The sequence below is a fragment of the Equus przewalskii genome, chromosome X, assembly GCF_037783145.1.
Source record: "Equus przewalskii isolate Varuska chromosome X, EquPr2, whole genome shotgun sequence".
Classification (NCBI taxonomy): domain Eukaryota; kingdom Metazoa; phylum Chordata; class Mammalia; order Perissodactyla; family Equidae; genus Equus; species Equus przewalskii.
Genome location: NC_091863.1, coordinates 65,872,479 through 65,898,201, shown reverse-complemented (window position 1 = coordinate 65,898,201; position 25,723 = coordinate 65,872,479). Strand labels below are relative to the sequence as shown.

The following is a 25,723-nucleotide window of genomic DNA, read 5'->3' as shown; positions in this document are numbered from 1 at the left end:
AAATTTAACCAAGGAGGTGAAAGACCTGTACACTAAAAACTATAAAACTTTGTTGAAAGAAATTGAAGAAGATACAAAGAAATGGAAAGATAGTCCATGCTCATGGATTGGAAGAATAAACAGCGTCAAAATGTCCATATTGCCTAAAGTAATCTAGAGATTTAATGTAATTCTTGTCAAAATGCCGATGACATTTCCCACAGAAGTAGAACAAAAAATCCTAAAATTTTTCTGGAACTGCACAAGACACCAAATGGCCAAAGCAATCCTGAGAAAAAAAGAGCAAAGCTGGGAGAATCACTCTCCCTGATTTCAAATTACACAACAAAGCTAACATAATCAAACAGCATGGTATTGGCAGAAAAACAGACACAAAGATTAATGGAACAGCACTGAGATCCCAGAAATAAACCCACACATAGGTGGATGGCTAATTTATGATGAAGGAGCCAAGAACATGCAATAGAGAAAGGAAAGTCTCTTCAATAAATGGTGCTGGGAAAACTGTATAGTCACATGAAAAAGAATGAAACCATACCACTACCTTACACCATACATAAAAATTAACCCAAAGTGGATTAATGACTTGAATGTAAGATGTGAAACCATAAAACTCCTAGAGGAAAACATAGGCAGTATGCTCTTTTACATTGGTCTTGGCAGTATCTTTTTGGATACCGTGTCTACTCAGGCAAGGGAAACAAAAGAGAAAATAAACAAATGGGACTACATCAGACTAAATAGCTCCTGCATAGCAAAGAAAACCATTAACAAAATGAAAAGACAACCTACTGAATGGGAGAAGATATCTGCAAAGCATGTATCCAATAAGAGGTTTATATCCAAAATACATAAAGAACTCATACAACTCAACAACAAGAAAACAACCCAATTGAAAAATGCTCAGAGCGGGGGCCTGTCCGGTGGTGCAACTGTTGGGTTTGCATGTTCTGCTTTGGCAGCCCAGGGTTCACTGGTTTGGATCCCAGGTGTGGACCTATGCACTGCTTGTCAAGCCATGCTGTGGCATCCCACATATAAAGTAGAGGAAGATGGGCACAGATGTTAGCTCAGGGCCAGTCTTCTTCAACAAAAAGAGGATTGGCAGCAGATGTTAGCTCAGGGTTAATCTTTCTAAAAAAAAATACTCAGAGGATCTGAATAGAATTTTTTTTCCAAAGATGACATACAGATGGCCAACGGGCACATGAGAAAATGCTCATAACTAATTATTAAGGAAACGTAAATCACAACCACAATGAAATATCACCTCATGTCTGTTAGAATGGCTATTATCAAAAGGCAAGAAATAAGTGTCAGAGAGGATGTGGAGAAAAGAGAACATTTATACACTGCTGGTGGGAATGCAAAATGGTGCAGCCACTCTGGAAAACAGTATGGAGATTTCTCAAAAAATTAAGAGTAGAAATACCATATTATCCAGCTATTCCACATCTGGGTGTTTATCCAAGGAATACAAAATCACTAATTGAAAAAGATATATGTAGCCTTATGTTCATTGCAGCATTACTTACGATAGCCAAGACAAGGAATCAACCTAAGTGCCCATTGATGGATGAATGGATAAAGAAGATGTGGTATATGTATAATGGAATACTACTCAGCCATACAAAAGATGAATCTTTGCCATTTGCAACAATACAGGTGGACTTTGAGGGTACTATGTTGAGTGAAATATGCCAGATGGAGAAAGACAAATACTGCATGATTTCACTTATATGTGGAATATAAAAAACACAAATGAACAAACAAAATAAAACCAAACACATAGATACAGAGAATATGTTGGTGGTTACCAGAGGGGAAGGGGGCTGCGGGGGAGGGCATAATGGGTAAAGGTGGTCAATTGTATGATGACACATGGAAATTAGATTTTAATGTTGAGCACACGGTACTATATGCAGAAGTCAAATTACAATGCTCTACACATGAAACTTACATAATGTTATAAACTGATGCTAGCTCAATAAAAAAATGGCTAAGGTTGTAAATTTTATGTTATGTATATTTTACCACAATAAAACAACTGGGGAGAAAAAGCAATTTTGTTTTATTTATTTATTTATCTTTTGCTGAGGAAAATTCACCCTGAGCTAACATCTGAGACAATCTTCCTCTATTTTGTATGTGGTTCACCACCACAGCATGGCCACTGCTGAGTGCTGTGGATCCATGCCTGGGAACTGAAGCCTGGATGCCAAAGCAGAGTGCACTGAACTTAACCACTAGGCCATGGGGTTGGCCCTCACATTTATTTTTTAAGCAATTTATGACCATGCAGACAAAGCATAGAAATCTATAACATTGTTTATATCCAAAATAGTTTTGTTAATGTAAAAATGTAATTTGCTACTTTCTTCTTGAGGCTTTTCTTCTTTAACTTAACATTAAAAAATACAATATCAGGGTCCTGGAAATCAAAGAAATAGAATTTCTGTTACGGGCATTTTCTCTAAGCCATGGGTTACTTTTTGGAACTCATCATTGCCATATAAATGTTCCAGTTCCAAGTTCTTCCAATGATTAAATCTGTAGCTTTGAGCAACATATTTTGTCTTTTTGAGACTTCATTTTCTTATTTATATGTCAAAGACACTACTATTACATGTGACGATGACTTTAAAGGGTAATTCTTAATAACCATCAAATACTGTGATAATGCTTCCTGCAACTGTTAACCCTATATATAAATATAAGGAATTCTTAACATCGTGCTTCTTTTTTCCTTCTACCTCTTGGGTATATTAAAGGTCAGGGCTTACCTTAGATGAATTTTAGACCTCTCCACCTAAATTTACCCAGGAATCTCCATCTTAATTTGTCACAAACTGATATCACCCCTGTACCTTCCCTTTCTTCTGTATTTCACAATTTGGTTAATGGCACCACCATGTCCCCACGTTAGAAAGCTGGGAGTTATACTAAATTTTTCCTTCTTTCTTTCCTCCTACATCAAATAATCCAGTAATTCCAGCCATTTTTGTCTTAGTTGCTCTCAAAAGTGTCCTCTCTTCCCTATTCTTACTACTTATTTCAAGCCCTTTTGAATTAGGGTCTGGACTATCTCAGCTGTGTCATAACAGATATCCTATTCTCCTTTGCCCTCTCCTTAAATCCATCCTCCACACCACCACCAGAGTTATTTCTCTAACGTGTAATCAGATCACTTCGTCAGTATGCTTAAAATTCTGTAAAGGTTACCTCTCACCTCTTGGAGGAAGTCTAAATTTACTATATGGCAGACAAGGTTCCTGTTTATTCTTCCAGTCTCACTTCCCATGAGCCACCAGTCACACCATGTACTATATGCATGCCAAACTATGGGTGGTTCCCCAAACACACTATGATCTTTCTCAGTTGACCTTAAGAATAGGAACTTGAGAATGGAAGGGTCAATATTATTCATAGAAGCATGAGGCTTCTTGGGTGAGGTAGGTCTTGAGTATAGAGAAGGTACCAAAAAGAATAGGGTGCCTGTATACACAAGCAAGAAAATGTAGGGAAAAAGAGGGGAGACTCACCTAGCTGGAGCAGAGGGTTGGATTTAAGTAATAAAAAATAAGTCATATACTGAGATAGTGTTGACAAATTGTGGAGGTCTTTAAAAAGGTCTGGTGGGTCAGCATGGCTTGATTGCCTATATTTCCTGTAATCCTCAAAGTGTGTGTGGTAATTATTAGTCACAAAGAGGTGTTTGGTTTTTTTTTTTTTTTTTTTTAACATACCTCTGGAAGCCTAGCCCGTTTCTAACTACTAAGGAAAGAAATGTAGTTTCTTTCTATTTATTTCACTATACTTCTCAGCTCTCTTGTCATAAACTATTAAAATTTTATACCACTTGTTGAGTTGCTTTCTGGCAGCTCCAGAGATAGCCTCATTACATTCAGTTCTTTCATCTCTAAAACTTCTTGTAAAGGATATATGTTATCAGTTTTCCTAGGTTGGCAAGGTTTGATGGAATAAATAGCAAGGTAAGCAAACACTGCACGATACTGATGAGTAAACTATTTTAATTTTGTGTACCACAGTCACAAAACAATAACAATAATAAACAACATTACCAATAAAACAGAAATTTATTATTGGTGATATTAAATCTAGAGTGGCCATCACAATATTAAAAGCATCTGTCATAAGATTTTTCAAAAGTTAAGACCATCTTTTTCTGGAGACAGAGACTTATACAAAAGGTGAAGAGAATTTCTGATTGAAAAATATGACTGTATTTTTGAGTTATTAATAATTCCAAATTATTTTTATATGGTTGCTAGAAAGGACCACAGTGTGTCCTTTTCCTAATTCCAGAGTCTGCCAGAAGCAAATAAGATGAATGGGACAATTGTCACATGGTGTTTTGAAGCAACATTTTTGGCCCTAATAGACAATAAAGGCATGGTCATGTAAAGGGGAGGGGATGTGAGAACGAACATATAAGAAACATTGCTCAGGGATCTCTGCAATTTTTCGAAGTTATTTGCTCATATCCTCAAAACCTTCTTGGCTGTGCCTTTGTCTTTTCCATCTCAAGATTTTCTTTTCATTAATCAAGGGCCAAGGCATTGTCTGCTACCTGTCTGGAGGTTGAGCTGCAACAATAGGATAAAAAGAAACTTGGGAGTTAAAAGTGGTAATAAAAGAAAAATGTATTTTTATCCTTAGACTACCTTACATAGCTATTTAATAGAAAATATTGGACATTATGACCCTTGAAAGCTTCAAACCCATGACCAAGAAACTACTATGATCACCTTACAATCACAGGTATGATACTGTCTCTTAAAATACTAAGACAGAACCACAGTAACGCTTATTTTGGGACCTAGGTGTCTGCTAATATTAGGTTAATACAATGTTTACTATACTTGATACCTTTAATTACATGTTATTTTCAATATGTTAAATTAATTGCAAATTTTCAATTATAGGCTCTGATCCTTTTTCAGTTGGTAGCTGTGTGGTCATAAAAACGTTACTGGACTACATAATGTCTCAGTTTCTTCATATGTAAAAAAGGGATAATAGGGATAATTATGTAACTTCACAGGGCTGTTGAGAGGATTAAATGAGGTAATACATGTAAAACTCAAGAATGCATGTCAGCTAGTAAGTGCTACTAAATGCTGGTTATTAAACGGCTGCCTGAGGATTTACCTTGAATTTTTCAATTTCAACATTAATATCTCCACAATATTTTGTAATGTCACATTATATTATATTTATAAACTATATTTGAGTAGTATGAAGCCATGAAAATAATCATATTGAGAACTGAATTTTTCTGACCTATTGCTTAAACTTTCATAATTAGCAATCTTGGTCACTTTTTTCTGATTCAGAACCTTTTGCAACTACCTAGAAATGGACTTTTCAGGGCCTAGAACAAAACTTTCCTTGCCTTGTTATCTATCACTATGTAGTCAGGCTGGATGAACGGTGCTTCTTGGTTGTGACTAGTGTCCATTGGTGGTATAGTATTTATGGGATGAAATAAAATAGTGTTGGTGCTTGTTTCTTCTGTTGTTTTCACTTCACTTACTGCTTGACTAGCCAGATTTATATTCAGGAAGTATCAGGATAGCAAGTGTGGACAAACATAGATTGTTTCCAACTTATAAAAAAGATATATTCCAGAAATTCATTTATAATTCAGTTTTTTGTAATAAAAATTATTTTCTTATTAAAATCACTGTAAAAACTCAGGTGGCTGTGGTCCCCAAAGTAACCCAAACCAGAGAAAGTTTTCTGTCGGGTATACACATGCATTTGTGTGTGTGTTTGTATAGGCTCTCTGTGAGAAAGTAAAAAGGAGGTGGTAGGGATATATGTATATATCAGGAGGCTAAGATTCCAGAGTCAGTAGCCAGGTAGTACAGTTGGCTCAGAATAGCTTGACAGCTTGGTTACTTTCTGAATGGAGCAAGAAGATTTGGGAGACAGAGTGACTTCAAAACGGGAAAAACAGAAGCTAGTAGTGAATAAATGAGAGTTTGTTAACATAGGGTGCTTGTATTTTTTGGTATTTGCAACTTTGAAAAGTTTGCCATTGTGTGTGTGTGTGTGTGTGTGTGTGTGAGATGAGATAGGGGCAAGTCAGGAAGTAAAAAAGATAATGTAAAAGAAAAATACTTCTTTTACAAATGGACTTAGACTAGCTAGAAAATACCAGGATTCAATGATATGATTAAAAATGTAGAGATTATTGCAATCATATTTATTATTCCACAATATCTGTCTTTCTCCATATAATACTACTTCCTTTGCCTTCACCTCCAATATACTCCTTTCTTACTGCCATCTGCTTATCCACACTCTTCATTTTATTGAGGTACTCTATTACACTGGGTCAACAGTCTCTATTCCATAAAAATTCCACTTAATGAATCCAAGTATCTTTAGAAGGGGTTGGTTGACATGACTCATGAAAGGGAAAACTGAAATTTCATACTTTGCTTCTTTAATCATTTCACATTTATCGTCTTTGACACCCAAATTCAGACTTAAAAACTTTGGAAAATGTAACCTATTACTTGTCCCTCTAAGTAGAAGATGGAGAGAATTCAGACACAGCTGCCTTAGTTTTTTCAAACCTGGAAAACATGGCAGAATATATCGTATCCACACTTGTGTCATGCTAGCAAACATTTCTGGGATTTAAAATTCTAGTGGAACCTTCTTTTTGAGAATAAAATGCCTCTTTAGTCAATTATTTAAGACTTATGATGTGGAGTGACAGTCTTAAAGTTCTCCTAATTTAGTCTCTATCAATATTTGGACTCAAGTTGATTTGGTCTAGTTTTTTCTATCTGCCTGGATATGATGCATCAGTGATCCTGTTGCTACATTTGAGGGGTGTGGGCCAAGGAACTTTGAGTCACCAGGGAAAATATATGATTCTGAAATTCTTAGAAAATGGTCATTGGCACAGATTTTCTGAAACAGGAGCAGTAACAAAGTGCTCTTTACCTTGAGCTTGGAGCAACCAGTTTTTCTTTGGATTGCTCACCTGGTCATTGTAGGTTTGTGGTTGGTTCAGAAAACTACACATGGTGTAGATAAAGGGAGAAGACTGGATTCAATCTGAGACCTTGATCTTTTAGCAGATTGACAATTGTTTTCTCCCAAATTATTCAGAGAACAATGGGCAGGTCACTTTTTTAGCAGAAGAACTTTTTGATTTTTCTCAACATTATTTTAGTTACATTCAATTTGAGATCTTTTACTAATTCATTTTAAAAGGAGACTCCAACTTAGTTCACTCTATCTCAATTGAACACTTTTAGGATCTTATCTTATCTAACAAGTAATCCAGCAATAGGACACCATGTAAAAGCTTTAGTATTATGAAGGAATATAATCAGATTGATATATAAAAGAGTGACTTTATAGAAAGATTTGGTGCACAGATGGCCTCAGTAAAGAATTTTAACAATTAACAGACCTTGAGCAAGTTGCCAGTATCTTTGGATAGAAGATGGTTTTGTTGTATCTTAAATTAAAAATCCCCAGAAAACATGTCTTCCACTGTAAGAAAACACAGCATATTCCTAAAAAGCTAGAAACGGAAAAATTGTTTGTATATAAATATATTTAATTAAGAAGCTATTAGGCAGGACATTGCTTTGATTATGTGGAGTATGTGGGTACTAAATTTACCTGCCTACAGGTTGGGCTTAACTAAGATCTAGTTCAATGAATATTAAGCAGAAGAATTAGACCTTTTCATGTATCCCCATGGTCATATGAGCAAGAAGGAAATGATGCACTGGGTGGACTATTTTGAAATGAAAGTATGAAAACTTTTGGTCACTTCAGCCAATCTTCCTTTTGAAGACATTCTACTGCAAACTTAGCCTCTCCTGAACAAAGACTTATCTGTAGGCTTCCTCAAATATTCAAGATACTTATAACCAAAAGCATTTCTGTTGGCTAATTTTTGAAGCAATTACTAGAAGTACTAATTTAAGAGAAATTTGGTGCAAAAAGCACAACACATTTGATTGGTACGTTCAGGCATCTGTTGCTAGGAACGCCTATATAACTCCTTACTTACAAAATTCTGGTTATAATAAACAGTACTATATGAACATTTTTCTTCAGTGTCACTATTGAATCATCTTTCTTCTTTAAAAAATCTACCATAAATCAGAAATGGCTACTTCTTTGAATGACCCTAATGCAATTCTTCTCAAGTACATTAGAATCTGTCAAGGACTTAAAATAACTAAATCCTTGAGTAAATTTTATATATAAATAAAGGCTACTTTCACAATTTAACTTTCAGAAAGTAGATTGACTATTAATTTTCTCTCTTTTATTATGGAATCAAATTATTTCTACAAAATTGTAAATAACTTATAGATAACTTATTAAATGACACTAGGCTCTTAGTAGCATAGTTCTGACACCACTATCCATGGAAGTCAATGTTAACCTTCACAAAAAAAAGATAATTTCAGGAATTACGACCTCGTTTGGTTATTTTTGAAAAGTGTAACACAGAATAATAATCCACATATGTGTTTCCAACTACTTTAGTACGTGGGTGACATGTTGTTATCTGAATATCCAAAATGTTTCTAACCATTCTGGAAAGTCAGTGAGATGCTATTTTATTTGTCTTCATATAACTTCTACCCTTAAACCGTCACTTGTTTTCCTATTAAGTAGGCTGCGTGAACTTTGAAAGGCACTATGTTTTTCATTTTGTACATTTTTTGAGCCTTCTCTACTCTTTAATTATTAAGTGCCTGTTGAAGGAATGAATGAAGATGGTACAATTGGCTTGACTATATGTTCTGATGTTGATTTTGTTGTTTGGTTCACTTATGGTTGGTAGAAAAGTTTTAATTCCTTTAAAGTGAGCTTCTCTCACTTCTTAAATTGCTTGAATGGGAAAAGCACCTCTGTTATCCCCACTGTAGTTGTGATGGAAATATGGACAAGGATGTACTAAACTAGGAAAATGTGGAAATATCAAAGCTTATAAGGGAAGACAATCATCCATTCTTCCAGAAAAATGCTTTGCTAGTGAAGGCATGCAAAATACAGTTTCCCAAGATATTAATGAATGTATTGTGAAGTCTGTCCGTCTACAATGAAAATAAAGTAAGAAGTTGCATATATTTCCATTATCTAGTCATGGTCAAAAGGTTCAACCGTATGTACCCAGGGCATAGTATTTATAGGACTAGATATTTTATTAAGAGCTACTTTTTAGTATTAGATTTTTGGAGAATCAAATATCCTTCATTTGAAAATTTTGGTTTTTTGGGGGGGAAATTATCCTACTTTGCAGGTAGTTTTTATCTAAAATCAACATAATATGCTTTACATACCACGACTTAGGAAACATAGTTCTTAGATCCTACGATTTCAACTGAAAAACGTTAGCTACATTCCTTAACTAGTAACCTAAAACATATTATAACCATATTTTCATTCAACCCAGAAACACAAAAGCTATAAAATAAAACATTTTAAGTGCTTTCAGACTACTGAAAAAGTTCATTTGTGAAAGACAACTGGGGAAAACATTTCTTTTTTCTAATTTAAGGATTGTCTCTTAGCAATATTATTTTTATTACTTATAATTAGCCAACACTACCCTTAAGTTTACATAAGGAGAAACTATAAAACCGTACTAGGTAATTACAACCGTTTCCAGGGAGGTGCGGTCTCTTGGGAAAATCACAAAATTGTTTTCTATTAAAGTAAAAGCATTAAAGAGATACCAATGTTGTACTTTCATTTTGATTATAAGACTACATGTCTTATTTTAAAAGTACAGTTACATTCAATTACATATTCTAGTAGAAAACAAAGTAATTATTTCAAGTTACACATTTACGCACTTAGATACTACAATTCAAATTAAATGTATTTGTTTATCATGTCTAATGAAGTATGGCAAGGCTAAAATTCAATGTATATGAACTTATGTCTCAATGACAACATGTTGGTAAAGTTTCATCAAAAATAATATTATTTGTTTCTATAAAAAATAGTTTATCAACCATATAGCAATCTTAGTTTTTGCATGCAAATTCAGAGTGCTAGAGGAAATATTTAATACTCATTTAAAAATATAATTTCATTTATTTTCAAGAGAAATAAGATAAAACACATTTTAAGTCAAAAGTAGCAAAGGTTTGGGGTTCTTTGCTCCCTAATATCATGTCACCAAAGTAATTCAAATTCTATTTCTTTAAATGAGAGATTAGAATATCATGGCTATTTCTGGCAGCCTTTTTCATAAAATGGCATTTTTGAGAGATGGTTGTTTTAAAATGTCTTGATCCATGGTATTTAAGTTTCATTTAACTTGATTCTCTCCGCACATAGAGGGAAGGAAACAACACCAGGCCATGTATAGGTGAGAGGAGGTAGGTAAAACATTACTAGGTTGCCTGTGATTAGATTTATAGTTATGAGCTATGCACCCCTGATAGAGTAGTAGAGAAGCCAGCCACAGCGCAATCAGGGCCATTTTGTTGTTTGTCAGCTGTATAGCAGATGGATCTTTCAAATGGAAAACCATGTTGCTGGCTACAGGTCTCAAAGGAGAAGTAATACTGGACACCTTGTCTCCTCTCTTCCATGGATTGCATATCCAAATAAATTTAAAAAAAGGAATTGTATGATCCTGCTCAATGACCTAACACTCTAAATTATAGGAAATGGAGAAGAAATTTACAATCTATACTTATATAAACTTACCTTAAAAAACTGATTCACAGCACCTGAGGATATGGCAAACTTCTCCAAATCTGGTAGTTCAGCTTCTACTATAATAGCAAAACTAGGGAGCAGAATATTTGAATTGGAGTGGAAATTTAAACTGGCAGCACCCTTGATACCAACGGGATTCTGGACTATAGAGAAATCTTTTAAAAAGCCAGAATCCTTGGCATCAAGGATATCCTTGGCAGTGGCATGCTGAAAGTTAGTGGAGTCTATGGAGCCAGCAGAGACTTTGAGCCAGGCACCAAATTTGTGTGCATCAAAAATTGTATAATTTCTACCAAGCTGCGATGAATCAGAAAACTTAGAGGAGGTAAGATTTTCAAGAGTGGAAGCACAATTAAGGCCAGCAGAAAAAGTGGGAGAGTTATCGTAAGAAATATTAGAAATAGACAAATCCGCATCAATTTCCAATTCAGGCTCAGAGAGATTATTAAAATTGTTGATACTAGTAGAATTATGAACATTATGAGTAGTTATGGAATCATAATTGGGGTTGATTACATAGTTGGAGTGAAGGACATGAGTAAATCTAGGGTCATGGTTAGTATCTGAGGCACAGTTGGTGCCAGCACTGTAGCGAGGGCTAATAACACCTCTATAACTAGTGGTGTTGCTGGTGTCAGTGATATTGACAGTGCTAGCTGTAGAGGTGGGTCTGGCAGCATAGCTGTTTCTGGCAATATAGGTGGGACTGATGACAAAGCTAGAACCTAGTGCATGGATAAATCCTGGGACATAGTCAAAGTCTGAGTCATACTTTGGGATAGCTGCATAGTTGTGACCAGCAGCACTGGTGGTCTTTGTATCATAGGAGTCAGCATCCTTGTTAGGACTAATGGCACTGTTTTCACTAGTAGCATTACTAGGCTTGGCATTATGGTTAGAGTCAGAGTCTTTTTTAAGGCCAGGGCTATTATTGTTGGAGCCAGGGCTACTGTTGTTGGTGGCAGGGCTATTGTTGGGGCCAAGGTCATTGATATTGGGGCTAGAGCTGTTGGGACCTGGTCTGATATTTTGGGAGCCAGGGCCATTGTTTTGGAAGCCAGATCCTTTGATGTTAGGGCCAAATCTACTGTTGTTGGGGCCAGGTCCATTGTTAGGGTCAGTACCATTGTTGGCGAAAATGTCATTGCCTGACCCAGTGGCATTGCTGGGCCCAGCATCATTGTTGGAACCAGAAGTGTAGTCCAAGCCAGTTCCATTTTGGAGCCCAGAGGTGTAGCTTGGATTAGCGTCACTGTTGGATTCAGCAGTACAGTTCTGATCAACACCATTGCCTAGGCCAGAGGCATTGTCTGAATTGTTGGTGTGTTTTTCCTCCTCAGAATCAGTGCTATATTTGGAGTTAGCATTATTGTTAGTGGCATTATCAATGTTAGAGTCAGCTCCACTGTTAGAGTCACCATCGCTGCCGGAATCAGCTCCACTTGAAGGGTCAGCATCGCCACTGGGATCAGACCCATTATTTGCATCTGAATCATTTTCAGCATTGCCATCTTTGGGATCAGTGTCATCAGGGTCAGACTTATCTTTGGGATCTTTCTTATCTTTGGTGCTCTTTTCATCTTCAGAGTCTATTTCATCTTCAGGATTTTTCTCATCTTCAGAGTCTGTCTCATCTTCACGGTCTGTCTCATCTTTGAGAAGAGGCTTGTCTTTGGCATTGGCCTTATCTTTGAGATTTCCAGCACTGATAAGTTTAGTCTCATTGTCAGTATTGCCCTCATTTTCAAATTTGGCAATAAGGTTAAACGTGCCCTCACTTTCAAGGCCAGCAACATTGCTAGTATTGATAACATTGTCTGGGTCAGGGGTATTATGGTGGCCCATGGTATTTTGAGGATTCATGGGAAATGTATGGGTAACAGTAGAGCCTATTTGATTTTGGAGAGCTAAGCAACTTTTACAATGTATATAAGAAGTTGAACCTAATGAATATTTAGAGTCCCCCCAGTGTAGAGGGCAGATGTCCACAAGATGCTCAGGATCCAGGGATTGAGATAAGGGGCTGTTCTGCAAAGTCTTGCAGTGTTTAATAGATTTGGGACTCAGAGAATATTTAGAATCCAAAGGAATTTGGAAATGTAAAGGACAGTCAGGGTCTGAATCATCATCAGAATTGATGAGACATTTATGAAAAGGAGAATTATCGATTTCCATGAAACATTTGGAACATATTGGAGCTCCAGTGTCCAAAGGATATGTGTTACTTCTGTGAGTCTTAAGGCGTAGAGCCGACATAGGGCTCATGGAGTTGGAGTGGTAGACAGGTGCTGAAACTTCATAGGTGTACTCCTCAGCACTTAGGTGATGAGTAGGATTCACGTGAGACACAGAACTCTGAAAACTTTGCTGATATCTATAGTCCTTGCAATGACTCTTAGAGAAAGAAATTTTGTGACTGACATTTCTGTGATGCTTGTTATCCACGAATGTGTTTGGGTCTGGAAAAAGGTCGTAGCTGTGCTTTTCCTTTAACTTTTGCTGTGAGTCTTGCTTGTCAGTGAGAGCTTGAGATACCTCTTTGAATCTCACAATCTTGTCATCAGTAAGGTATCTCACAAGTTGACTTCTGGAAACTGTCAGAGAGAGAAGAATAAAATATGAGAAAGGATAACGAATAAGATAGTGAAGTTTGACTTTGACACTCATATTACAACAGAAATCTTTGCAGAGGAAAAAATGTCATTTCCTTCGATGGTTACTGCTATGTGATATTTCAAAAGGAGGCCATGATCCTAAATTTCTGCTCAAGTAGGTGTTATCTTGAGCTTTTTAAGACATAAAAAATGAAACAGATTTATTTATCTGAGAGTTTTATACTATTCAGATTCAGAGAACTTACTCTTTAGAAGATAATTCATTAAATAGCAATTCATTGGCATGACGTGGCCAAAATAAAACTTATTTTACACAACTTGGTTACTACAGATCTCTATTATTTATTTTTCATTTTGCTTTTGGAGATACTAGCAATTTATTCTTTCCTAAGATATAATCCCTGTATTTTATACAATCTCCATATTTGGAGACAAAAATTTCCTTGGGCTTAAGCTGTCAAAATTGCAAAATTTCCTGATAATAAATTTATTATAAAGAACTGATTTCTGGAGCTATCAAGAGCTCACTGGCACATGATTCTGGAAATTTAGACATCGTCCAATATCTTAGCTTTAAAGTTGAACTTAAAAAGTCCAGTAAATGTCATTATGAGACAATCTTATTTTCCAGGTAAATAGGCAGAAATAAAATACAAATCAACATGACTTAATTTTAAACACAGAAGACCTCCTTCCACCATTCCCTCAAGGTCCTAAGAACATTTTCTCCATGTTTTGGCATCAAACACAAAACTATACTTGAAAAAGAGTCTAAGAATGCTGGGTAGTATTTTTCACTTAGAAATTGATAGTGACTTTTTATAGAGGAGATTTTTCTTCTCACCCAGTTTCCCTTACAATAACTTTTTAATTGCACACTCATAATCTTTAGGCATTTACAAAAGAGACAACTTTAAGTAGGTCCATTCTGAACAGTATTCAAGAGGGTATGGTATATATGACTTGGCCTACACAAAACATTTTTACTGTATAGCTTCATAGATTTATTTCTAAGAAAAGAAGTTCATATTCTTATAAATACATGATGTCATTATGTTGCCCTGATAACGTTATAGCCTTCAATGGTGCTCACATAATATAAAAGACATGAGATCTTGGTATGCTTTATATTAAATACTAGAAGCACAGATGTAAATTTTCTATCCCAAGCCAAGCATCAACAAATATAAAAGGAAGGTGGTAACTATTATCTTTAATGGCGCTGATCTTCAATAGCATGTATTATATATTTTATTCATATAATGCTATTACAAATTAGTGACAAAGCCTTACAGCCTGACAGAAACAAATAAACAAAAGTAATGTAATTTGGCTATTTGTTAGACTCTTTCACATTAAAGATAATAGTTGGATGTGTTAAAACAATTATAAATAATTTTCCTGGAAAGTAATTGGAAGTATATTTGTATTGACAGTGTATAGGATTCTTAAACTCAGTAAAGAGATTGCTGGGTTAGTTTTTTCTCCTTGTGAATCTTATAATACTAGTGACTAGCACTCAATTTTACACTATTCTGTTAATTCTCTTAATTTTCTGAAAGTTAGGAAAAATGTGATTGTTCAATTATAAGGAGAAAATGTTAGGTGTTTTTTATTTATATATGTTTACAATACTATTGTTCCAAGAAGTTCAATAGCTATTTTTCCTACACGCTTTCACAGAGTGAAAATAAATCTTATCATAAAATATGTTGTTACTAGAAGCGGCATTTGTTTAAACATAATTTAAGGAAAAAGTCATCAAAACAAACTATGGGCACAGCAAGATTACTAGTACTGTAGATTTCTGCATAGAAACAATTATATTAATAATAATTGCTAATAGATAGCTTGAATGATATGTAATTGTTATGCACATCATTAGCTTTGGAAAAAAGACTTGATATTCACATGAAAGGGGATAACTGCATTTTATTTAGGTAGGTGAGAATACTAAGTCAGTAGTCTAGGCAAAGCAGAAAAGAGAAAAACTGAAAAAAAAGGTGTTTGCTGATTTCTTTAACAACAGGTAAGCATAGAGTTAGATGCTAAACTTAAAGATAGTCTTAGTAAAAAGACAGCAATTACTTTTACTGAAAGCTGTTCCATTCCCTAAATCTGCATGATTCTCAAAATTGTTTTACTAAATGTTTCAACAAAACATCAGTAAGTATATAATTTTATTATATAGAAATCAGAATACTTGCAGGATTGAGTTTTGATTTTTTGTTGTTGTTGTGGCTGATGAAATTTTTTAACATACACAAGAGGACTGATATCACTGAAAGTGGAGGAGTAAAGGCACTCCAGCACTCTATCCCTCCACAAAGCAAGTAAAGAGGTGGCAAAAGCTGTTAGATCAACCTTTTCAGAACTACGAAATCAAAAACTTACAAAAACCAGAGGAAAGCTTGATGAAGAAAGAGGTGTTGCTTTGTAATGAAAGAGTGCTATGACATTTTAAACTGCTCAACGAGCAACTTCCAGAACCCCAGATCAGTGGTGGCAATGATGATGGCAGCCTGCCTTCATGGTGCATGTTGCTAGTATGAGAGGGAGCAATATATGCTTTATTCTCAAAGAATTGTAGCTGTGGCTTTGAACCTGTCTAGTAGCTCCCTGATGGACTGCTGCAAGAACTTCTCTTTGTTTTGCCCAACTTGGAGCATTCCCATGGCTGGGCAGCTTCCTGGACAGCTTTTTCTGAAAGCATTCAAATGCACAAGTATTGTCCACAGCAACCTGTGGCCAGAAACAACAGTTTGGACAAGCAATAGGCAGACCAAAAAGCCTGAGAAGGAAGAGGTTACACAGGGAGATACATGGGTGGAATAAGGACTTTTAAAACTCCCACATATACTTGAGAATCAAAAAGGCTACATGCAGGGTCAAAGAAGAAGTCAAAAGGGAATTTTAAAAACCTCAAAACAAATGAAAATGTAAACATAACAAAACCGATGGGATGCTTCAAAAGCAGTTCTGACAGGGGAGTTTATAGTGATAAATGCATATATTAAGAAATTAGAAGATCTCAAATAAGCAACTTAACTTTATACCTCAATAAACTAGAAAAAATAAAGAAGAAATTAGGCCCAAAGTTAGCAGAAGGAAGGAAATAATAAACATCAGAATGGAAATAAATTAAATAGAGACAAGAAAAACAATAGAAAAGATCAAAACTAAGAGCTGGTTTTTCAAAAAGATATCCAAAATTGAACAAACCTTAGCTAGACTAATGAAGAAAAAGGAGAGAAGACTCAAATAAATAAAATCAAAATGAAACAGGAGACATTACAACTGATACTATAAAAATACATAGGATCACAAGAGACTACTAGGAATAATTATATGCCAACAAATTAGTTAACCTAGAAGAAATGTATAATTTCTTAAAAACATGCAACCTATCAAGACTGAATCAGGAAGAAATAGAATATCTAAACAGACCAAAAATGAGTAAAGAGATTGAATCAGTAATCAAAAACCTCTCAATACAGAAAACCTCAGGACCAGATGGCTTCACTGGCAAATCTTACTAAACATTTAAAGAATTATTGCCAATCTTTCTCAAACCCTTCCGAAAATTTGAAGAGGAGAGAATACTCCCCAAATCATTTTATGAGGCTAGCATTACCCTGATACAAATGCCAGATAAGGACATTACAATAAAAGAAGATTATAGACCAATATCCCTGATGAATGAAGATGCAAAAGTTCTCAACAAAATATTGGTAAACTGAATAGAAGAAGACAATACAAGGATTATACACCATGACCAAGTAGGATTTATCCATGGGATACAAAGATGGTTCAATGTACACAAATCAATAAATGTGATAAACCACATCAATAGAATGGAAGATAAAAAATCACATGATCATCTCAATAGATGTAGAAAAATCATTTGACCAAATATAACATCCTTTCATGATAAAAATCCTCAACAAATTAGGTACAGAAGGAACATACCTTGACATAATAAAGGCCATATACAACAAACCCACAGCTAACATTGTACTCAAGAGTGAAAAATTGAAAGCTTTTCCTCTAAGACCAGGAACAAGACAAGAATGCCTACTCTCAGCAGTCTTATTCAATATGGTACTGGAAGTCCTACCTAGAGCAATTAGGCAAGATGAAGAAATAAAAGGCATCCAAATAGGAAAGGAAGAGGTAAAAGGATCATTACTTGCAATTGATATAATTTTATATATAGAAAATCCCAAAAACTCAATCAAAAAACTCTTGGAACTGATCAACAAATTCAGTAAAGTTGCAGGATATAAAATCAAGACAGAGAAATCAGTTGCATTTCTATGTGGTAGCCATGAGACATCTGAAAAAGAAATAAATAAAACTATCCTATTCACAATAGCATAAAAAAATAAAATACCTAGTAATAAATTTAAGGAAGTGAAGTATCTGTACAACAGAAATGACAAGACTTTGTTGAAAGCAATTGAAAAAGACACAACCAAGTGGGAAGACATCCCACATTCATGGATCAGAAGAATTAATATTGTTAAAATGTCCTTGCTACCTAAATCCATCTATAGATTCAACACAATCCCTATCCAAATTCCAATGGTATTTTCCACAGAAACAGAAAAAATAATCCTAAAATTTGAATGGAACCAAAAAGACCCTGGATTGCCAAAGTGATCATAAAAAAGAACAAAGCTGTAGGCATCACACATCCCGATTTCAAGCTATACTACAAACCTATAGTAATTAAAACAATATGTTACTGCCATAAAAATAGGCACATAGAACAATGGAACAGAATAAAGAGCCCAGAATTAAACCCACCAAGTATGGTCAATTAATATTCAACAAAGGAGCCAAAAACACCCAATGAGGACAGGATAGTCTCTTCAAAAAATGGTGCAGGCTAATTGAATAGCCACATGCAGAAAAATGAATTAGACCTCTATCTTACACCACTCACAAAAATTAACTTGAAATAGATCAAAGAATTAAACATAAGATCTGATACCATAAAACTCCTAGAATAAAGCATAGGGAAAAAGCTCCTTGACATTGGTCTCGGCAATGATTTTTGGATAAGACACCACAAGCACAAGCAACAAAAGCAAAAACCGATAAGTGGGACTACATCAAACTTAAAAGATTCTGTACAGCAAAAGAAACAATCAACAACATGAAAAGGAAACCTAGAGAGTGGGAGAGAATATTTTCAAATAATATATTGGATAAGAAGTTAATATCCAAAATATATAAAGAACTCATACAACTCAATGACAATAAAAACCCAAACAATCTGATTAAAACATGGGCAGAGGAGCTAAATAGACATTTTTCCAAAGAAGACATTCAAATGGCCAACATGTACATGAAAAGATGCTCAACATCACTAATCATCAGGGAAATGCAAATCCAAACCACAATGAGATATCACTTCACACCTCTTAGAATGGCTATCATCAAGAAGATGAGAGATAACAAGTGTTGGTGAGGATATGGAGAAAAGGGAACCCTGGTACACTGTTAGTGGGAATGTAAATTGGTGCAGCCACTAAGGAAAACAGTATAGAGGTTCCTCAAAAAATAGAACTACCATGTGACTCACAATTCCATTTCTTTGTATATCCCCAAAGGAAATGAAAACAACATATCAAAGAGATATATAACTCCCATGTTTAATGCAGCATTATTCACAACAGCCAAGATATGGAAACAACCTAAGTGCCTTATTATTCAGCCATGAGAAAGGATAAAATTCTGTCATTTGTGACAACATGGATGGACCTTGAGGGCATCATGCTAAGTGAGATATGTCAAACAGAGACAGACAAATATTGTATGGTATCATTTATATGTATAATCTAAAAAAAAGTTGAACTTGTAAAAATGGAGAGTAAAAGGGTGATTACCAGGGGATGGGGGAGGTGAGGCAATAGGAGCAATGTTGTTTAAGAGTACAAACCTGCAACTAGTAGATAAATAAGTCTTTGGAATCTAATGCCCAGTATAGGCAATTATAGGCAATGATACTGTATTTGATTATATGCAATGATTATAGGCAATGATAGTGTATTATAAACATCAAATTTGCTATGAGACTGCTTCTTAATTATTCCCACCACAAAAAGAAATAATTATGTGATGTTATAGTGGTGCTAGCTAACAATACATTGGCAAGAATACTGCAACATAGAAATGTATCAAATCAACATGTACATCTTAAACTTACACAATGTTATATGTCAAATGTATTTCAATTTAAAAAAAAGACTACACACATGTCCAGACTAGATATACTTGAGAAAATTAGATAATATCTACTGGCGTATCTTCAAGTTTGCTGATTCTTTATTTTCTATAGACAAATATGCTGTTGAGCCCCTCTAATTCTTTTCTCTTCTTCTACTTGTCTGCTGTTCACCAAAATAGGGCTTGAGGAGACCTTAAGCTTTCACCCCTCACTGATTTTCAGGACCTGCACAAGCAGGAAGTGGAGGATAAGATAATGCTGTAAATGATCTGACTAAATGCTAAAGGAGGGTCTCAAGGGAGAGCAAAGTGGTAAAGACAGGAAGAGTTTTTTTTTTTTTTCTTTTTTCCCCCTTGGTTACAGGATCTTATGGAAACTGGCAAAACACTAGCTGACCTCTTAGTAATGGAACACAAAATTCAGTGGCCACACATGAAAATGAATACAAAACTTACAAATATACTTTAGAAAAGCCACTAACCAATCAAACAACAAAACCTCACAACAACTAGCAACAATAAAATCCAGGGAAGGTGGAGAATTTGATTTCCAGAGTTGCCATATTCTACTATTCAAAATATCGAATTCTTAACAAAAATTACAATACATGAAAAGAAAAAAAGTATGGTCCATTCATAATAGAAAAATAAATTAGTAGAAGCTATATAGGAGGAAGCCCAGGAACTGGATTTACAAGAAAAATATTTTGAATCAATTGTCTTAAATATGCTCAAAGAGCTAAAGGAAATCATAGACAGAGAACTGAAGGAAACCAAGAGAATGATGTCTCAACAAATAGAAGATATCACTAAAGAGGTATAAAATAGAAAAAGGAGCCAAAGAGAAATTCTGGAGCAGACAAGTAGAATAACAAAAAAGAAAAATTTACTAGAGTGGCTCAATAGCAGAATTGACTAGGGAGAAGAAAGTTTCAGCAAACTTGAAGGTAGACCAATTGAGATTATCCATTCTGAGTGGGAGAAAGTGAAGTAATAATAAAAAAATTGAAAAGAGCCTAAAAGAAATATGGGTCACCATGAAGCATATCAACATACACATAACAGAAACACCAGTGGGAGAGGGGAAAGAGAGAAAAGTGGAGAGAGAATGTTTGAAGAAATAATCATCAAAAACTTTCCAAACTTGATGGAAAACACAAATCTACACATTTAAAAAGCTCACTGAGGGTCCAATCTGGTGGTGTGGTGGTTAAGTTTGCATGTTCCACTTTCATAGCCCAGGGTTCACAGGTTTGGATCCTGGGCATGGACCTACACACCACTCATCAAGCCATGATGTTGCAGTGTTCCACATACAGAATGGAGGAAGATTGGCGCAGGTGTTAGCATAGCAATAATCTTCCTCAAGCAAAAAGAGGAAGATTGGCAACAGATGTTATCTCAGGGCGAATCTTCCTAACAAAAAAATAAGTTCATTGAAGTCCAAACAGGATAAGCTCAAAGGACTCCACACTGAGAACATGATGATCAACTTGTTGAAAGCCAAAAACAAAGAGAGAATCTTGAAAGTTGAAAGAGAGAAGTGATCCCTTACATATAAGGGATACTCAATAAGAGCAGCAGTGTAGGAGGTGATATCAGTGTCATGGCAGAGTGAGCATGCCCAGGACTCTCCCCTCCAACATATAACAAATAGGAGCAACCATATTCCAACAAAACATATCCTAATAGCACAGGGATTGGTCAGAGACCCACAGCAGTCAAACAATGGAAGGTGGAGAGGTTGGAGGCCCCTTCAGAGGAGCTGCAATGGGGTAAGAGAGAACTCTGCTCCCTCCCCTAAAGACTGCAGTCATTGCCATGGGAGGCTCCATAAAGGAAATAGTGGGGGAGGGGTCATGCACCCACAGGATCACCCAGGACTCCCCAGCACTGTTGTAGCCTAGAGGGCAGCCCTCTAACTGGGTGAAAGCTTTTGCATGGGGTGACCTCATCAAGCCAAGACCCCAGGAAACCAGATAGTGAGAGCCAATAGGGAAACCCGGGTCTGTGTGCAAGAGAAAGTGCCCCCTAACCCGTGCTGTGCCGTGACATCTCGGTTGTAGGTGGAGGGCTCAGAATATGTGGCTATTGACCTCCATTTGGTGGTGATAGGCTGTAACTGCAGACAAATAATATCACAATGTGGAAAAATTGTACTTCCAGCATCAGGCAGTTCATAAAAGCTTCAGACCAGAGGGAAAACAATAATTACACATAATTATGTCCTGAAGACTCAGAAATAAGTAAACTAAACGACAATGAATTCAGAATAGCTATCGTCAAAAAACTCAATGTGGTAAAAGAAAATATAGAGAAACAATTCAACTAGTTCAGGAGTTACTTCACAAAAGAGATTGAAAATATAAAGAAGAATCAATCAGAAATACTAGAGGTGAAAAATACAATGGAAGAAATAAAACAAAATACATATTCCCTGAATGCTCATGTGGACACCATAGAGGTGCAAATCAGCATAATTGAAGATAGACGTGTTGAATGGCTCCATAGAGTGAAGGAGAGAGAACTAAGACTAAAAAGAAATGAAGAAAATCTCCCAGAAATATCTGACTCAGTGAGGAAATGCAACATAAGAATTATAGGCATCTCAGAAGGTGAAGAGAAGGAGAATGGAGCAGAAAGCATGCTCAAAGAAATAATAACAGAGAACTTCCTAAATCTAGGGAATGAGAGAGAAATGTGTGTGGAGGAAGCTTTCAGATCTCCTAGATTTGTCAAAGTAAAAAGACCTACAGCAAGGCATTTAGTAATAAAACTGGCAAAAGTGAATGACAAAGAAAGAATACTCAGTGCAGCAAGGCAGAAGATAATAACCTACAAAGAAAACCCTATCAGACTTTCAGCAGATTTCTCTGCAGAAACTTTATAAGCTAGGAGAGATTGGAGTGACATATTCCAAAGTTTAAAAGACAAAAATCTTCAGCAAGGGTACTCTATCCAGCAAAAATATCCTTCAGATATGAGGGAGAAATTAAATCATTCCCAGACAAACAAACACTAAGGGACATCATAGCCATGAGCCTCCCCCTACAAGAAATCCTCAAGAAAGCTCTCATACCTGAAAAAGGAAAAAAGGGAGAAAGGGGTCACAAAACACAGAGTAAGGAGACAAATAGATAGAATCAGAATAGGATAGCAAATATTCAACTATAGCAATAGGATAAAGGGAAGGAAAACACCAAAAACAAAGAGAAATTTGTCACTTTAACCACAAACTCATAATACAAGTTGGAATAAGATATAAGAATAATAACTTAGGAGGGAAGAGGAAAGGGACTGAATCAGTTTAGACTAAGGAAATAAGAGGCCATCAGAAAATGGACTATGTTACGCACTAGATTCTGAATACAAACTTCAGGGTAGTCACTAAACTAAAAAGCAGAACAGGGACACAAAAAATAAATAAGGAAAAATCTAAGAAACACAGCATAAAGAAATGCAGAATTCAATGGATAGACCAAAACACACAGGATGAGAAAAAAAGGGAATGCAGGAAAACCAGAAAACAAGTGACAAAATGACAGCATTAAGGCCTCATACATCAATAATGACCCTCAATGTAAATGGATTAAACTCTCCACTAAAAAGACACAGAGTGGCAAGATGGATTAAAGAACAAGATCCAACAATTTGTTGCCTCCAGGAAACACACCTCAGCTCCAATGACAAATACAGGCTCCGAGTGAAGGGGTGGAAGACGATACTCCAAGCTAATGGCAAACAAAAGAAAGCAGGTGTTGCAATATCTATAGCAGACAAAGTAAACTTCAAGATAAGACAGGTAAAGAGAGACAAAGAGGGGCAATATATAATGATCAAAGGGACACTCCATCAAGAAGAAATAACGCTTATAAACATCTATGCACCCAATGCAGGGGCACCAAAGTTCATAAAGCAACTATTAACAAACCTAAAAGAAGATATCAAAAATAACAGAATAATAGTAGGGGACCTCAACACCCCACTCACATCATTGGACAGATCATCCAGACAGAAAACAACAAGGAATCAGTAGAATTAAATGAAAAGCTAAAACACTGGGACTTAATAGACATATATAGAACGCTCCATCCAAAAACAGCAGAATACACATTCTTCTCAAGTGGGCATGGAACATTCTCATGGATAGACCATATGTTGGGAAACAAGGCAAGCCTCTATAAATTTAAAAAAAAATTGAAATAATAACAAGCATCTTCTCTGATCATAATGCTATAAAGCTAGAAACTGATTACAAGAAAAAAGCTGGGAAAGTGACAAAGACGTGGAGACTAAACAATATGCTGTTGAACAAGAAATGGATCATTGAAGAAATTAAAGAAGAAATCAAAAAGTGTCAGGAGACAAATGAAAATGAAAACATGTCATACCAGCTCATATGGGATACAGCAAAAGCTGTATTAAGAGGGAAATTCATTGCGATACAGGCACACCTTAACAAACAAGAAAAATACCAAATAAGCAATCTCAAGGTACACCTAACTTAATTAGAAAAAGAAGTACAAACAAAGCCCAAAGTCAGCAGAAGGAGAGAAATAATAAAAATCAGAGCAGAAATAAATGCTATTGAAACAAAAAAGGCAGTAGAAAGGATCAATGAAACAAAGAGCTGGTTCTTTGAGAAGACAAATAAAATTAACAAAGACTTACAAAGAAAAAAAGAGAGAAAGCTCAAATAAACAAAATCAGAAATGAAAGAGGAGAAATAACAACAGACTCCACCGAAATACAACAGATTATAAGAGAATACTAAGAAAAACTATATGCCAACAAAATGGATAACCTAGACGAAATGGATAAATTCTTAGACTCTGACAATCTCCCAAAGCTAAGCCAAGAAGAAGCAGACAATCTGAACAGAATAATCACAAGGAAAGAGATTGAAACAGCAATCAAAAGCATCCCAAAGAATAAAACCCCAGGACTAGACGGCTTTCCTGGGGGATTCTACAAAACTTTCAGAGAGGATTTAATACCTATACTTTTCAAGCTATTCCAAAAAATTAGGGAGGATGGAACACTTCCTAACACATTTTACGAAGCCTACATCATTCTGATACCAAAGCCTGACAAGGACAGCACAAACAAAGGAGAATGACAGGCCAATATTGCTGATGAACATAGATGCAAAAACTTTCATCAAAATTTTGGCAACCCAATTTCAGCAATACATCAAAAGGATCATACATCACGATCAAGTGGGATTCATACCACGGACACAGGGATGGTTCAAGATCTGCTAATCAATCAACGTGATACACCACATCAACAAATTGAGGAATAAAAACCACATGATCATCTCAATAGATGCAGAGAAAGCATTTGACAAGATCCGACAGCCATTAATGATAAAAACTCTGAACAAAATGGGAATGGAAGGAAATTGCCTCAACATAATAAAGGCCATATATGACAAACCCACAGCCAACATCATACTCAATGGGCAAAAGCTGAGCGCCATCCCCCTGAGAACAGGAATGAGACAAGGATGCCCTCTATCACCACTCTTATTCAACATAGTACTGGAGGTTTTGGCCAGAGCAATTAGATAAGAGAAAGGAATAAAAGGAATCCAAATAAGGAGGGAAGCAGTGAAACTCTCACTGTTTGCAGATGACATGATCTTATTTATAGAAAACCCCAAGGAATCCATTGGAAAACTTTTAGAAATAATCACCAACTACAGCAAAGTTGCAGGGTATAAACTCAACTTACATAAATCAGTTGCATTTCAGTATTCTAATAACGAACTAACAGAACAAGAACTCAAGAACACAATACCATTCACAATTGCAACAAAAATTTACCTTGGGGTAAATTTAACCAAGGAAGTGAAAGAACTATACAATGAAAAATACAAGACTTTCCTGAAAGAAATTGATGATGACATAAAGAGATGGAAAGACATTCCATGCATCTGGGTTGGAAGAATAAACATAGTTAAAATATCCATACTACCTAAAGCAATATACAGATTCAACACAATCCCAATCAGAATCCCGATGACATTCTTTACAGAAATGGAACAAAAAATCCTAAAATTCATATGGGGCCACAAAAGATCCCGAATTGCCAAAACAATCCTGAGAAAAAAGAACAAAGCT

At 35.6% G+C, this 25,723-nt stretch overlaps 1 protein-coding gene across 4 annotated transcripts in view; it reads right to left on the bottom strand.

Moving 5' to 3' along the window:
- Positions 1 to 4,011: 4,011 nt before the first annotated feature.
- LOC103566226 (uncharacterized) overlaps positions 4,012 to 25,723 on the bottom strand; it is a 396,238-nt gene continuing 374,526 nt past the window's right edge. For all 4 annotated transcript variants that reach the window (XM_070603400.1, XM_070603403.1, XM_070603401.1 and 1 more), the window contains 3 exons: positions 10,738 to 13,343; positions 7,460 to 7,542; positions 4,012 to 4,607 (listed from right to left, as the gene is read on the bottom strand). In XM_070603400.1, coding sequence (XP_070459501.1) covers positions 4,562 to 4,607; positions 7,460 to 7,542; positions 10,738 to 13,343 — 2,735 coding nt within the window. In that variant the 3' untranslated portion in view covers positions 4,012 to 4,561. The remainder of the gene's footprint in view (positions 4,608 to 7,459; positions 7,543 to 10,737; positions 13,344 to 25,723) is intronic.